The following is a 17122-nucleotide window of genomic DNA, read 5'->3' as shown; positions in this document are numbered from 1 at the left end:
TATATGGACGGGTACCCTCCCTTTTTCACGTGCTTCATCTGGTTTGAACTGATTGCTTTTTTCCTTTGATCTGATAAGTACCGTTCTCTTTGTTATAGGTGTTTTCGTCACTCTAATCTGAAAATGCATTACTGCACTGTGTCATGCATTGTTTGTCGCATTCACATAATGAGTGTTTACGGCTTGTCGCCGCTCGCGGCATGGCTTGCTTTTGTGCACGCTACCGCGCTTACAATTAAAAAAAAGAGAGGAATCGTCACATTAGCAAAACAATGGCGAGAGACTGCTATTTGTTGTTACTTACACTGCTGATTTCTTTGATAATGATCAACAAGAACCAAATAATAGACTGCGTATGATAGAAGATGTTCTGAACGAGAGAGTGGCAAAAATTTTTCTCCGTTTGAAAATCTTTGCAGACGCCTCTTTAATACATTACATTCTGCACAGACATTAGTCATCTTAGATTTAAAAATCTAGTCATTTGCCCTGCTTCATTTCTGACTGTATCACTTTTAGGCATAAGAATAATACGAATATAAACATGACATGTATATTGTTTCGCGTTTGCTGTTGTCTCACTCTAGTTTCGTAGTTTATTAGGTAGACTGGATTTAAATGAGATAGCAGCAAACACTAAAGAATACATGGCAAAATGTTTATATTCGTATTATTCTTATGGTGAACAGAATATTGCATGTGATTAACAATTCATAAAAGTTCCTTTTAACAACCGCGTCTTCTCACAGGTAGGAAAAAATTCAGAATGTAGAGTTGGCCATATTGACAAACATCCCAAACAGTCTTGCCAGTCGGATTTTCATAGTACGTCAAAATTCCGCTACATTCGAAGATGAACAATACGGGTTTACTTCGTTGGATAATGTATGAAAATGCAATGGTCGAAACTCGGGGCGGAGAAAAAAGCTCTCCTTCCACCTTTTTTTTTTTTTTTTTTTTGTTTAATTTATTTACTGACGCAGAGGTTTTGGCGCCAGTATTTATCTTTGTGCCTGCAAAGCATGCCTGTGTAGCGCTACATATATTCGATGGCAGAAGTTAGTTGTGGCTGCACCAACCAACATTTTTCAGAACTTCCACTTACTATGCACTCGATTCTAAGCTGCAGATGGTTTTTTGGATTACAAAAACCGGAAAAAAAGTGCGGCTTAGATTCAAGTAAATACGGTAGTAGCCGAAAGAAAATGGCCTTTGAGTGGGAACTGCAAATGCTAGATGATAAGGCAACAAGACAACCAGAATACACGTCTGCTGTGTCATACACGGCATAGTGACAGTATGTGTGTCAAATGATAAGAATCTCTTACCAACGCATCTAATTTGTACGGCTTCATCTGATTCAGTTTTTGACGGACTATCAACTGGGCCATCTTACCACTAAGTGCGATGAGGAGTTTCCCTTGTAAGCACCAACATTTTGTGGGTTACCTGGCTGAATACATGTTCCACTGAGCAGTTTGACTTTTCCATGGAAAGGCCAATTAAGTGTGAAACTGCTTTAAACTCACACCACACAGTTTTTGAAGCATAATTATACTTTTTGTCATTGTTGATGCAGAACCTGTAATCTATGAAAGAATGAAAATGAATCTGAAAAACTAACCTCGAAGTTTAGTCTTTTTTAGCTTGTGCTACCCTTTAAGATACATGAAACACAAATGTGCCAGTAATATTTTAGATAACGGCATAAATGGCTGGTCTTTTGGACTCAAAATGTTTCAAGTTGCTGTTTCTGAAATATCTAGTTTTTAATGAGAATAAAACGCCCTGTAATTTAAGAAATTCACTGCACATTTTCACACACAACATAATTCATCTTGCATAAAAGGAAATTTACTTTGAAAGTAATGCTTCTCAAACCCGCATTCACAATATTTTCCCACGAGGTCACACTCATTGAAAGCAGTCTGTTATTACGAGGTATTGCATAGTCTTCTTCCTAAGGCCATTGATACATTTAGCTGTCGGCAAACACTTATGCGTGTGCACTATGTTTTATGCATGGTGCATTTTCTTTGCAACTGAAATTTTATTTTGGTGGAATTCTCTTGTTTATGTTTTATTGCTGCAGTATTGGTCTATAGTAGTGGGCTAAAGTAAAATTCTTTATTAGAGTGTAAGTCTTTATTAGTTAAAATTGCAAAAATTTAACTGAAATCTAAACCAATGAGAAATTTCCAGAAATCTAAAAAATTCTCACGTTTTTCCCAGATGAAAACATTCCCTCACCTTTCCCCACATTTCCCTGTTGTCCCTGGGAATAAAACACCTGTGTTTCATTAGGCTGTGTACAGTTCAACACAATCCTCTGCAGACAATTCCATCTCATTACTAAGAGATTAATATGTGCAAAATTGTGTAACAATAACATGCTACTCCAACACCACAAATGGCGTAACGCTCTTATCACAACTTGCATATTGAACAGGAAGATAATTATTTCATTCAGTGTGATACAGATGATAAATTCTACCAAAGGCCACATAATAGATGTTTTACAATCACATCAGGAAAAAAAAATGTCACAGATTAAAGTAAACAATGGAAAATCCAGGATGGAATACTGACAATTTTATGAAACGGACAGATGCTAGTCACCATATACCAGAGATGCTAAGTCTCAGATAGGCACAACAAAAAGATTGTCAAACAACAAGGCCAAAAAGGCCTTCATCGGAATTAGACAACATACAGGAACCCACCCGTTCAAATTGCCCCCCCCCCCCTCCCCACACTCAAATCACACACACACGACCACAGTCTGGCTGATGCGGCCTTAGCCGAATGATACACATTTTTCTAAACCAGATGCAATAGCAATTAATAATAATAATAATAATAATAATAATAATAATAATGTTGAACTCGAGAAATGCAGTTAAATCTCACAACTATGAGAAACATTCTCTAAAATCCATGTATAGTAAGGATGTGAAGCCCACACTTGTTAACTGAACAACATTTTCCATTACAATTGGAATGAGCACAGTATCAGTGATACTGGACCATGGATCAACAGAAACATGTTACCTGGTCAGATGAATCACATTTTCTGCTCAACAGGTCGATGGTCATAACCGGATATGCGAATGGCTGCTCGAAACATTAATCATGCCAAAGAAACAGGCCGATGGGGGCAGTGTTATGCTTTGGGGACATTCATCTGGCCTTCCAAGCCATAATGCTTTTGGAAGGCATTATGACAGCTGTGGACTACATGGAAACTACTGCGGACCACCTGCATCCCTTCGCACTTGATATCTTTCTCGACAGCAATTGCATCTTCCAGTAGAATAACTGCCAAGTTCACAGGGACAGAATCATGCTACAGCAGTTTGAGGAGCATCACAGTGAACTTGTCATTTTGGGCAACAGATTTACCTCATCTGAACACAATGGAACACATCTGGAATGGTGTTGGGTACCAGCTCCAACATCCACTGACCACAGGCCCACAATATATGGGAATTGCATGACCTGTACTTAGAAATAGGTGTCACAAATCACCAGAAACCTATGAAGGATTTAAATCCATGCTATGCAGAATAGCTTCTGCACTGTGTTCCAGAAGTGGAGCAACATGTATTAAGCAGGTGGTCACAACAATTTGGCTCATTGGTGTATCTGCAATTCATGAGAGCTGTTGGATTTCTGACATTCATTAACTACACAAACAATTTATGAATTGTGAGAAATATAACATTATTAGACTCCTAATTGAAATACTCATTACTGCTGAATACATTAAATGAGTTTTACATGGAACCATTATATTTCAGACGTAAGAGGAACTATTAGGAATAACTTAGAAAATAATACCTTGTCTGAAAGTGGCTGCCTCAGCACTGCAGGTACTTCATTGTCAAACATTTGTGCATTGATGTAATGCGTAACACGGCTCAACAGAGTCCGGAGGTCATCAAGTTTTGGCATGCGCTGATCAAGAGCTCGGAAGAAACACCCCTTCACACCAGCTTGGAACAAACAAACAGTTCCATAATTAACTTACTACTTATACAAAATAAAAAGAGTTGTCTAACAGATATGATTTTAATTTGTTTGTTACATTATTTTATAATATTTTATATTCTTCAGCTGTTTATTTCATTAAAGTCTTTTTGAGTATTGTTTATCCTAAGTAATTTTCCAGAAAAATAATACAATTATGAAAGTTTTTATTTATTTTGAACTGTGACTGATAGTTGACAATAAATGTGAACATACTCTGATATAATAGGGTAGATAAAAAAAAATCTTCTAAACACATGGCAGCAAGAGGAAAGATACACGAGAATTTAGAACATGTGCAAGGTTTTGGAGCCAGTGGCTCCTTTCAGCTAAAGGCAAAGGAGGAGGGGCGAAAGAAAAGGACTACTCTCCACATTTTCTCAACTGTGCCAGTCCTTCCCTTACAACCCTTTTACCTGAAGAAGGGTCACTGACTCCAAAAGCTTGCACATTTTATTAATTTTTAAATGTTTTTTCTCCTGCCACTGCTTGGTGTGTTGTTTTTTTTATCCATCTCATTACATGATATTTTCAAGAACTGATTATTTTCATTGCATTATGTGACAATCAATGCTTCTCACAGTTTATCACAAAATGTGTATATTTATTTGGTATCTGATGCTAGGATAGTCAACAAATTCATTCAATGGGAAACATTAATATTACCACATTATGTGTGTGGTTAAATAGTTAGAAATATAACTCGTCGATATGAGTTGCCAGCATTCCAACCAGAAGATAAAACCATTGCCCAATACTGAAGCTGATTGTGACCTAGATTCAATTAATTACAACCAGAAAGGAACCTGTAAAAATTCAACAGAGTGGAATGTCATCATTAAGCATTTTCCCCTATAGTTAAAAGTGCAGCATTACTTCTCACCATCAATAGAATGGAATGCCAACTTCAAGCACACTGAGAATTCATGGAGTTACATTTTTGGATGAATATAATGTTCTCAGTTTACAAACACTTCAAATAAAATGCTCGAGCATTTGATAGTTATCTCCACCGTCGTCATCACGAGACAGACAATGGAAGACACAGCTACATAAAGCTGAAGTGTTTTATTCAAAGTGACACAGCTTGTAAAGTGAGAAGCTATTATTGTACAATGCCACAATGAAAGACTCCAAAGATACAGAACATTCCAAAGTAGACAATGGCAGTATGTGACAACTGGTAATCATAAGAGCCTCCCAAACAGTCTGGACTTGTTCTTAGTCACATTAGTTCCACACAATTCAGTTGAAAAGCAGCTATCCATGCTATCAGCAAATGTTGACAAAGTGAAAAGTCTGCACGCAACAAAACTGTTCAAGTTCCAATTGACTTTTATGGCAATGAAGGTAGCCTGTCTTCCATGAAATAATACAGAAAGGGAGTGGCTGTTTCCCCAATACAGTGAAGTGATGGCAGAGTAGTGGCACAAGGGCTCAGAAAGACCTTAGAAATTACAAGCATGCTTTTAATGGAAAACTGGTCAGTATGTTCAGTTAGAGAAGTACTTGGCATGAAAAACTCAAGTTTTTCTTTAGCTATTTTGGTATAGCTGTTTGCTTCTCAGTGTAACATGAACGAATGCCATGCATTATGGTCAACAACATTAATTTAAGTGCTAAGTATATTTTCATTTCAACACAACAAACACAAGCACTCAAATTAGGGAAAAATGAAAAGCAATGAAGAAACACAAGCTTGCAAGAAATAACACTGAAACAGTAAAAAATAACCATAAGATAAAATGCTTTTTTTTCTGCCTGTGCATATCACACATTTCTCAGTGATCTACACTTCTCCCCAGTGGAGACTTGGCCCAGAACATTAAGAGGTAAGAATACTGAAAATGGGCTAAATAAGTTTTTTGAACAGTTTAATGTCCGATGTTCATACTGAATGACACGGGCAAGACACAGTAATTTAGAGAGACCTGGAACACATAGTCTGTAGATCAAGTTTTCAACATGTTATGAAAGGTGATTTCAGCTGTCACTTTTCCCGCACATATTATGGTTAAAGGGAAGTCAGGTCTTTGCTGTACAGAACTGTAAAATTTGCATTTTATCCCAGGTATATCACTATCAATTTACACAAAGCTAATAAATAACTTGAAAATTTCAATTTCTCATTACATATGTTACTTTATATCTTAACAGACTTACAATAATTCTACCATCATCAGCATAGTATACCCCTTCAATTCCTTGAATATGTAACTGTAGATTATCTAAACGTAACGACAAAAGCACCCAACATTGACTCCTTTGCACATATATAATGATTTCTCTTCACGTTGAAGATAGTGACTCATATTTACTCTCAATTAATGCAACTCTCTTCATTCTTTTACTTCGGCAAGATAAATAATAACTACTTCCCATACACCTAACACCACAGTATTTAATTTTCTCAAACAGTATTGCTGGCCCAAGAAAATGTTTTGAAAAAGTCACAGAAAAATCCTATTTGCTCCACTACGGTATTATCTGATTGATCAATTAAAAAGTGCCTTTTTTATGAGGGTACAATTGTGAAAACAAACTGATAATGTGTAAGTGCTGGATTTTGACAGATGTCAAAAGATACAAATTCCAAACAAAACTGCAAGCTAGATTGTAGTTTATACCAGGATCCTCATACTATTGGCAATGTTATTAGTGATATAGCTACCGTACATGTGCAAATGTTTTCAAACACATCAGACAACGAATAGGTTCAGAATTGGATACTCTGAGATGTAACAGCCTGTATTTTCCACTGTTGGATACTCTGAGATGTGAATCTCTCATATTGCTAGAATTTTCCTCTATTTAAGGACCATGTGGTAAAAGGCAAAAGATTTCTCCCCCCCCCCCCCCCCCCACACACACACACATATTTACTACCTGTTGCTGTTGTGCTCTTGGCGTCTCTTTCTCTGAAAAGTGTCTACTGAATACATTTAACTTCATAAACTTGCCATGATGGATGCCCTTTATGATATAATAAATGGAACATTTAAAATACCTGCCAAGGGTGTCCTTATAGCAATTTCATTTTCAGATGAAGACTTGTGAAATAATCCAATATTAATAAAAAACTGTAGCTGCTTCACCTTCCAGTCCATCTCATCTTGAACGGCTTGATGACCCATTAGTCTGAAAAAACAACAGCTGACAGGTACAAAACTGCAAAGAGGCAACATTGCTACAAATTGAACAAAGTCAATAAAAATTATATGAGTTATTTGAATCTGAAAATGCTCAACAAATGCCTTACAACAGTGAATAAAAAAAATTAATTTACATAACATTTCTAGGTTAAATTTGAGAATCACCAATGCAGAAAGCATACAACAATCACAAAATGCAATGTAATATTTCCAACTGATACACTTTCTCAAATGCTGTTTTTATTTAATTGCACATGGAAATTCAAAATATACTTTAAGCCTTTTTATTTCTACATGCCTAGAACAGAGATGATTTTTTTTTTTAATTTTTTGCCCATTTAATATTACCCTGGATCTGCTGGGCTAATAATTTACACCCCTACTGGTTAACTATTGATGACGAGACATGCATATTGTACATTTTTATTTCACTCTCTGTGAAAATTTAGTACTGCTGTTTTATTGTTATTAATAATCAGTTGGTTTAAGTGGAACCAGTAAATGAGTAACTCTGCGACAGAGTTTATTTTTTATACCTAAAAACAAAGATGATGTGACTTACCAAATGAAAGTGCTGGCAGGTCGACAGACACACAAACGAACACAAATATACACACAAAATTCAAGCTTTCGCAACAAACTGTTGCCCCATCAGGAAAGAGGGAAGGAGAGGGAAATACGAAAGGATTTGGGTTTTAAGGGAGAGGGTAAGGAGTCATTCCAGTCCCGGGAGCGGAAAGACTTACCTTAGGGGGAAAAAAGGACGGGTATACACTCGCACACACACACATATCCATCCACATATATATGTGTGGATGGATATGTGTGTGTGTGTGTGTGTGTGTGTGTGTGTGTGTGTGTGTGTGTTTTCATAACATTTGATATCTATTTTACAAAATTATTAACTTTTAATAATTTGTAATTAATTAATTTTTAATACTTATTTAATAATTAGAGTGTATATCCACATATGTGTGGATGGATATGTGTGTGTGTGTGCGCGCGCGCGCGCGCGAGTGTATACCCGTCCCTTTTTCCCCCTATGGTAAGTCTTTCCGCTCCCGGGACTGGAATGACTCCTTACCCTCTCCCTTAAAACCCAAATCCTTTCGTATTTCCCTCTCCTTCCCTCTTTCCTGATGAGGCAACAGTTTGTTGCGAAAGCTTGAATTTTGTGTGTATGTTTGTGTTCGTTTGTGTGTCTGTCGACCTGCCAGCACTTTCATTTGGTAAGTCACATCATCTTTGTTTTTAGGTATATTTTTCCTACGTGGAATGTTTCCTTCTATTATTCTATTATAAGAGTTTATTTTTTCTTACAGATGCTAATTTTTTCAGCTTCTGTTATAACTGTCGTGTCAGCAAATAATACAGTTTTGGACAAAGACTCACCATAAACAGCACAAGTATTTATGTAAATGACAGTGGTCCTAGCTGGAAAAGAGTTGGGACAGTAAATGAAGAAACTATCTAGGTTTCTAAATCATATCTCCAAGCCACAGATTGGGCACCTATGTACACTCCTGGAAATGGAAAAAAGAACACATTGACACCGGTGTGTCAGACCCACCATACTTGCTCCGGACACTGCGAGAGGGCTGTACAAGCAATGATCACACGCACGGCACAGCGGACACACCAGGAACCGCGGTGTTGGCCGTCGAATGGCGCTAGCTGCGCAGCATTTAAGCACCGCCGCCGTCAGTGTCAGCCAGTTTGCCGTGGCATACGGAGCTCCATCGCAGTCTTTAACACTGGTAGCATGCCGCGACAGCATGGACGTGAACCGTATGTGCAGTTGACGGACTTTGAGCGAGGGCGTATAGTGGGCATGCGGGAGGCCGGGTGGACGTACCGCCAAATTGCTCAACACGTGGCGCGTGAGGTCTCCACAGTACATCGATGTTGTCGCCAGTGGTCGGCGGAAGGTGCACGTGCCCGTCGACCTGGGACCGGACCGCAGCGACGCACGGATGCACGCCAAGACCGTAGGATCCTACGCAGTGCCGTAGGGGACCGCACCGCCACTTCCCAGCAAATTAGGGACACTGTTGCTCCTGGGGTATCAGCGAGGACCATTCGCAACCGTCTCCATGAAGCTGGGCTACGGTCCCGCACACCGTTAGGCCGTCTTCCGCTCACGCCCCAACATCGTGCAGCCCGCCTCCAGTGGTGTCGCGACAGGCGTGAATGGAGGGACGAATGGAGACGTGTCGTCTTCAGCGATGAGAGTCGCTTCTGCCTTGGTGCCAATGATGGTCGTATGCGTGTTTGGCGCCGTGCAGGTGAGCGCCACAATCAGGACTGCATACGACCGAGGCACACAGGGCCAACACCCGGCATCATGGTGTGGGGAGCGATCTCCTACACTGGCCGTACACCACTGGTGATCGTCGAGGGGACACTGAATAGTGCACGGTACATCCAAACCGTCATCGAACCCATCTTTCTACCATTCCTAGACCGGCAAGGGAACTTGCTGTTCCAACAGGACAATGCACGTCCGCATGTATCCCGTGCCACCCAACGTGCTCTAGAAGGTTTTAAGTCAACTACCCTGGCCAGCAAGATCTCCGGATCTGTCCCCCATTGAGCATGTTTGGGACTGGATGAAGCGTCGTCTCACGCGGTCTGCACGTCCAGCACGAACGCTGGTCCAACTGAGGCGCCAGGTGGAAATGGCATGGCAAGCCGTTCCACAGGACTACATCCAGCATCTCTACGATCGTCTCCATGGGAGAATAGCAGCCTGCATTGCTGCGAAAGATGGATATACACTGTACTAGTGCCGACATTGTGCATGCTCTGTTGCCTGTGTCTATGTGCCTGTGGTTCTGTCAGTGTGATCATGTGATGTATCTGACCCCAGGAATGTGTCAATAAAGTTTCCCCTTCCTGGGACAATGAATTCACGGTGTTCTTATTTCAATTTCCAGGAGTGTATAATTTAGAAAATGTCAATTCAAAGTACAACTTTTTCAGTAATGAAGAGGCACTGACATTTGAAAGCAACTTCCCAAAAAGGATATTCAAGATCCAAACCACAAAACATACCAAAAAGCCCTGGATAACCACTGGTATTAAGATTTCATGCAAAAGGAAACGAGAACTGTACATTGCCACAAAAAATTCAGACCACCACACCCAGCTAAATCACTATAAAAAATACTGCAAAGTACTAAGCAAAATTATTCAGAAGTCAAGTAGTCTGTACCTGTGCTCCAAAATTAATAAATCTAGTAACAAAATCAAAACCGTATGGGAAGAGATAAAGAGTGAGACTGGTGCAAATTGCCCTAGTAGGTCCCAAAACATTGTTCTCAATAATGAAATAGACAGGTACAAAATCAAAATACTGTGGCAAAAATTTTCAATGAGCATTTTCTAAGTGTTGCTGAGAAAGCAGGTCACAATGGGTCCTTAGAAGAAGCATTAAAAATACTGAAAGGTCATTTCCCAAACTCCATAGAGCAGATAGGTATAGCCCCTATAACAGTACAGGAAGTAAGAAAAACCATTATTTATTTAAAAGCACAAAATTCAACTGGTGTTGATGACATCTCTAGCAAATTGCTAAAAACCTGCTGCAATTAGTTCAGTGAAGTCCTAGCTCATATATTCAATGCCTCTCTCAAACACGCTATCTTCTCTGAAAGGACGAAATATGCTATTGTAAAGCCCCTCTACAAAAGAGGCAATGCCACATATGTTAAAACTATCAGCCTATCTCTCTCTTGACTACATTTCCTAAAGTTCTCGAAAAGCTAATGTATGCCAGAATAGTCTGTCACCTAGAAAAACATGCAATAATTAGTAAAAACTAGTTTGGATTCAGAGAAGGTATCTCCACAACCAAAGCAATATTTTCAGTTACAAATAACGTTTCGGAGTGCCTCAACAAAAAGACACTGATTTTGCGATCTGTCTAAAGTCTTTGTGTCTACCTACAGTGTAAACAACAGAAAACAGCGCTAGATGGTAACAATAGTCACATAGAAGGGTTAGAGACTGACTGGGAACAGTAAAATATGGAGTTCTACAAGGTTCTGTCCTTGGTCCCTGCTATTCCTCATATGTATCAATGACCTACCATTGTCCTCAAACATAGGAAGCAATTTTACAATGTAAGCTGATGACAAGTATTGTGATGGACAGTAAGATACCCTCTGATCTATGATTAAATGCCAACTGTTTACTTGAGGCTGTTCTGAAATGGTTCACAGTAAATTCTCTATCAATAAACATCAGCAAAACTAATTACATTCATTTCCATTCTGGTCACAAAAGTCCACAGGAAATAAACATTATATGTGAGAGCCAGCAGATAGAGCACAGATTGTTTGAAATTCTTGGGCATATATATAGATAGTAGGCATAACTGGGAACAGCACATCAACCAAACCCTGAAAAGGTTAAGCTCAGCAACATTTGCCATTCAGATAACCGCCAAAATCGGAGACATCAATGTCTCAAAATCTCTTTACTTTGGCTACTTTCATTCATTTATGTGTTATGGAATAATCTTCTGGGGCAATTCACCACTACCGAAAAAGGTTTTATTACAAGTCAGAAAAAGGTTGTCCAAATTTTGTATAGAGTGCCTCCAAGAATCTCATGTCACATTCTTTTTAAACAAATAGGGATCCTAACCACTACTTCACAATACATCTTTTCAGTCATGACATTCATGCTTCACAATCCTTCTCAATATGAAACTACTGATACGTACCATCACCATAACGCAAAGAGGAAATGTGACATACAATGTGACCTGAAAAATCTGTCCCTCGTGCAAAAAAGTGTGAAATACACATGCCCAAAAATCTTCAATGCACTTCCAAGTAATATAAAGTGTCCATGAGACAAAAACGTACTGTTTAAAAATAAGCTAAAGGAGTTCTTGCTTGAAAAAAGTTTCTATTCTCTAGAAGTAGTCTATAGCAGAGATAGCTAATTTCTTTCCCAAATACTATTGTATATTCCTACCTCAATATATCTTGTTGTGTTAATCAGATTAATTGGTAACCTGTAAAAAGTTGTTTGGACAAAACCAGAATGTTATATCTGGAACTCTGCTGGTGTGTGTAAATTATCTTACCAATTGTGTTTCCAACTTATATTATTAATCTTTGTTTATTGTCGTTACGGAAACTAATGTAATAATGAATTAAATGCTTTTTACTCATTCCACATCCATGCGTTAACGTCTACGGAATACGTATTGCAATAAATAAATAAACAAAAATAAATAAATTCTTTTGTTAATTCTGGAGATATGTCTATTAGCTGCCTTTTATCATCAATGTGTATTAGAACCCCTGCAGTGAAAGACCCAAGTCGAAACAAGGCCCCGGGGATAGACAACATTCCATCAGAACTACTGAGAGCCTTGAGAAAGCCCTCCATCACAAAACTCTTTCATCTGATGAGCAAGATGTACGAGACAGGCGAAATACACTCAGACTTCAAGAAGAATATAATAATTCCAATCCCAAAGAAAGCAGGTGTTGACAGGGGTGAAAATTACCAAACTATCAGTTTAATAAGTCACGGCTGCAAAATACTAACAAGAATTCTTTATAGATGAATGGAAAAACTGGTAGAAGCCAATCTCAGGGAAGATCAGTTTGGAATCCATAGAAATGTCAGAACACATGAGACTTGTAGGCTTAGAGAAAGCATTTCACAATTTTGACTGGAATATTCTTTTTCAAATTCTGAATGTGGCAGGGGTCACATACAGGGAGCAAACGGCTATTTACAAATTCTATAGACTATTGCCATAAACCTAAAGCTTTCTAGTTCTATATTATATGTAAGGCAAGCTATCTAGTATATGTAGTGCTTTCATGATTTGGGTAAGTATACTAGTGGGCCATATTGGTAAATGTAATAGCTAGGCACTGGGTGTTGCTTGAGTGACTGGTATAATTGATTCTCTGTTTATCTGCGCTGACACGTGTATGTTACATTATGGTGCCTGGTATGTGTCATTGTGGCCAATGCTGACCAGATGTACAAAGTTCTGATCTATTATTAACTCTGTTTACTTGTCATGTCTTAAGAAATTTAAAGTAATTAAAATCATTTGGAAATCTGGTTATTTACACCTTCAAACCAAAGAGTTTCCTTTTTTTAAATTATCGAAACATTTTTAGACATGGAGTTCAGTTTAAAGCAACAAACTTTTTGAGACCAAAAATTAAGATTTAAATATTTCACCCAGTTCAGAATTCTGAAGGTTCATAATTACAGTAGTGAGTTGTTTTGAGCTGAAGAGAGAATCATTGCTCTATAATTGAGAGTTTGTAAATCACACCAGGTTTTGTAGACAACTTTAGCCTGCCTTTTGTGGTGCTGCCAATTAAGGACCTGCAACCAATATTGGTTTGCAGTTTCAGACTACGTTGCTGATCCTTGTTGCAAGAGTCTGTTACAGCTGACTTCACATGGTGTAATTATGCCTTCATTGCTAGGCAGAAGATGAGCTGTTCTTACGAAATTTGAATGAAATTCCACTCAACTGTATCAATCGAATAAATCCAGCCCTCCACTCCTTAACCGTATATTTGCCACAAAGAATAAGGCTGGTTCAAAACTCAGTACAAGTGGATCTAAAAATGACGTGAACTTATTTACAGTCTGCTACACAGCTGACCAATGTTCATTTGTCAATGCATTCCTTGCATCCTTAAAAAAACCAAACATAAGGAGAGAGAGTTTTGAAAATCAGGAGGTACGAACTGATGTGACTCTCTTTCTATGATGTCACAATGATATACAAAATCTAAAATAAATAAATAAAAACAATTTAACTATCAAACACTTTGATTCCGCATCGCTTACCTGTAGCGTAATCTTGTATATTCAGTTGGGATGTTTTCTTGTTTTAAATAAAGTACAGTTGCCATAAAACACTGTCTGCCATATCATTTTATAGCATACACTAATTTTGTGTCATTTTGAAAAACAAAACACCAAATCAAAATATTACAAATATGATGGAAATTCAATGCACATACTTTGTATAACAACACTTCAATTTTTTAAAGTACTTTTCCCAGTTTCCCATTGGGAAATGATACATAGCTGCAACTTAGATTTACTTTTGAGGCAAGAGTTGCAGTCCTGAAGTCCTTGTTAATATAAAGTGAGGGAAGTCAGACAACGTTCAGGTTAAAGACACTTCAACTCTTAAAATTTTATCAGAAAATTGTGGAAGTACTCTTAACAAAGTTCTTGAATATACTGCGCTCCAGGAACATGCTTGTGCACAAATTATTCTGTGACAGTGAAGTTATCACGTCGCATGTAACAGGTGTAGGTGACATCAAGTTGATTGTTAGATGTTTTAACCAGCCTCCCGATTTTGCTGTGACAGTTCTAGAGTAATTCAAAGAAAATCTACAGCCAGTAACACATAAATAAACAGATCATGCAAAACTAGTTGGAGGTGACTAACCTACTGATGACAGACTGGAATATATATGGATTCACTGCAGGGGGTACAGACAGTCATGCAAAGTACTTCTAACACGTTTCCTGGGAACTATCTTTAACAACTAGTTCAGTAGCCCACATACAACGGAAATATCTTAGATCTTGTAGCTACAAACAGGCCAGACCTAATTGACAACGTCAGTATTGGAAAGGGGATTAGTAATCATGATGTCATTATAGCAACTATAGTTACAGAAGTTAATAAATCAGTTAAGAAGGCTAGGCGAGTGTCCTTGAAGCATACATAACACATTTTCTTCATAAGAAAACTTAGATCCTCCAAGCCTCTTAATGGTGTGTGTTGGAGGCCTCATTATGTATCAAAATAATTTGAATCACCTTTACGTGCCATTCATAAATGATATGTGGGGATGTAGAAAATCTGTAAGCATCAGTAGAGATTTCATTTTTCCAATTTTACAGTCACGAGCAATTTGTGAGTATTACATTTCTCAAAATCTAGGAAATTGTACTATATCAATTTGAACAGTAAGAATCTCTGTGGTGCAAAACACCTCTCTTCTAACATGTGTCACTCAAGTTGGCTGCCCATTTCCACAATGCTATCATGCCAATTAAATATTTCCTTTCCCTACTATTAATCCCATCCTTACAGGTTCAAGACTGACTAGCAATGTTCAAGAACCTGTCAAATGAAGTTTCACAGCTATCTTTGTAAACAATTTACATTTCCTTGCACTTTTTAAAATAAATCTCAGTAAGGCACCAAACTCACCTACAAAAAGTTTTATGTAATCGATCCACATTAAATTACACAAACCATGAAAAACTCTTTCCATGTAGTTTTAAAAACTGTTAATTGCTCCATTCAGAAATTATCATAGCTTCTTCAATATCTCAACAGCTCACTTAGAAGTGTTAACAAATACAGGAAAGTACTTGCTTATTTGTAAAAAGCTATGTGTAAAATATCATGAATGTTTTAAAATCAGTAACAATATTGCCTGGAACCAACTGTAGCAGTAGGACGACACATTTGTATCAATCAATAATAAATATGAGAGTCATATGTTGCGATTCCAACAATATGGACATGAATGTGCAATGAAACAAAATCATGTAGCAATTCCAATATATATTATCACGGTATCAATTGATTCTGATCTTACATATGGCCACAACAATAAATCTGTTAAATTAGTTTTCCCCTTAAAACTCAATCCCATATTGTAGTTTAATAGGTGCTTACTGTGTATATTTATGATTTACTTATTCCACACTGAAACTGTTTAGATACCACAAGTACAACAAATATATTTGTTAAGTTCCCACCACACACCTTACAAACTGATGAAGGTTCAAATGTATCAGTAATTTTTCCTCCACAAATTTGAAGTTCCATAGCAGTTTTCCTCTCATACTGCTGGGATAGAAGAAAGGATACTTACACCCAGCCTCTGAAGTAACACCAAGCTGAAGTTTTCTTACAATTTAATGGAGTATTCTTTATGACAAACATCTCTGAGAAATTGAAAATGACAATCACGTGTTTTTGGAGTGATCATGCTTCTAGTTTTAATCGTATTTTATGTTTTTTCTTCATCAGTGAGCCTCTGAGTAACTTCAAATTTATTTTAAGAATTTTTTGTGCCATGTTCTCTCAGTTTCTAACAATTTGTTTCACAAAACAGCATGAGAACTGTCAATGTTGCTGATCTCCACAAGAAACCATGACTGGTCAAATGCATATAATGTACAAGATAGACTATTAACCAATATTCTCCTACCTGGTCATTAGCTGTGCAGCATAAAGACGTTCCCAACCCGTCCACGATTGTTGATCAGCTTCATTTGGTCCAGTTTTCCGGCTTGATGATCCATTCAAAATGTGGCGATACATTTTGGCAAGTTTCTTTACCCCTTCAGTATTTAATTGTTTTGAAATCAACTGTACAGTCTTAGTACCTGAAAGAATACACACCCTTAAAAATAATGTGAAATTGCAGACACCAGCCTTAAACACATTCATATTGTAGTTGAAAAGTACACATGTGGAATAACATGAAAACACAGCCTTCAGCTGAAAACTGGTCTGAAACGACAACGCTATACTGGTCATCACTCCACTGAAAATTCTATGCCATCTCCAACCTGTCTGTGAAATTACTGAAAGTTTTGATTTGGAATATACTGTTTGGCTTTGTACTTTAAGTAACATTCCTTTGTCACCTACTTCCCGACCGGGTGCATGCCAGGTGCCTAATAGGGGGGCTAGTGGACATATCTGGAGGTTTGAAGGAAATTAAACAACTCTTCGGCAGAGAAGAAAACCTTTGGTAGGGTGCAGATAGCAGAGGAAGCAGCCTCTGCTTTCTGAGGGCTAAAGAAGCGAGGAAGTACTGCCTTGTGACAAAGAGAGATCTTCAAAGGCTGAGGGGGTAAACCCTTACAGATACATGTCAGATGCATTAGGCTTAGTA

At 37.9% G+C, this 17122-nt stretch overlaps 1 protein-coding gene across 1 annotated transcript in view; it reads right to left on the bottom strand.

The window, feature by feature from the left end:
- Positions 1 to 17122, bottom strand: part of LOC126100986 (myb-binding protein 1A) — a 111171-nt gene that overhangs the window by 54481 nt on the left and 39568 nt on the right. The window contains exons 7-9 of the mRNA XM_049911651.1: positions 16430 to 16607; positions 7037 to 7167; positions 3841 to 3995 (exon numbers count right to left, since the gene is read on the bottom strand). Of these exons, the coding sequence (XP_049767608.1) occupies positions 3841 to 3995; positions 7037 to 7167; positions 16430 to 16607 (464 nt within the window). The remainder of the gene's footprint in view (positions 1 to 3840; positions 3996 to 7036; positions 7168 to 16429; positions 16608 to 17122) is intronic.

This window comes from Schistocerca cancellata, chromosome 9, assembly GCF_023864275.1.
Source record: "Schistocerca cancellata isolate TAMUIC-IGC-003103 chromosome 9, iqSchCanc2.1, whole genome shotgun sequence".
In the NCBI taxonomy this organism is placed as follows: domain Eukaryota; kingdom Metazoa; phylum Arthropoda; class Insecta; order Orthoptera; family Acrididae; genus Schistocerca; species Schistocerca cancellata.
The sequence above is the reverse complement of the archived record's forward strand: the minus strand, read 5'-3'. Positions and strand labels throughout refer to the sequence as shown.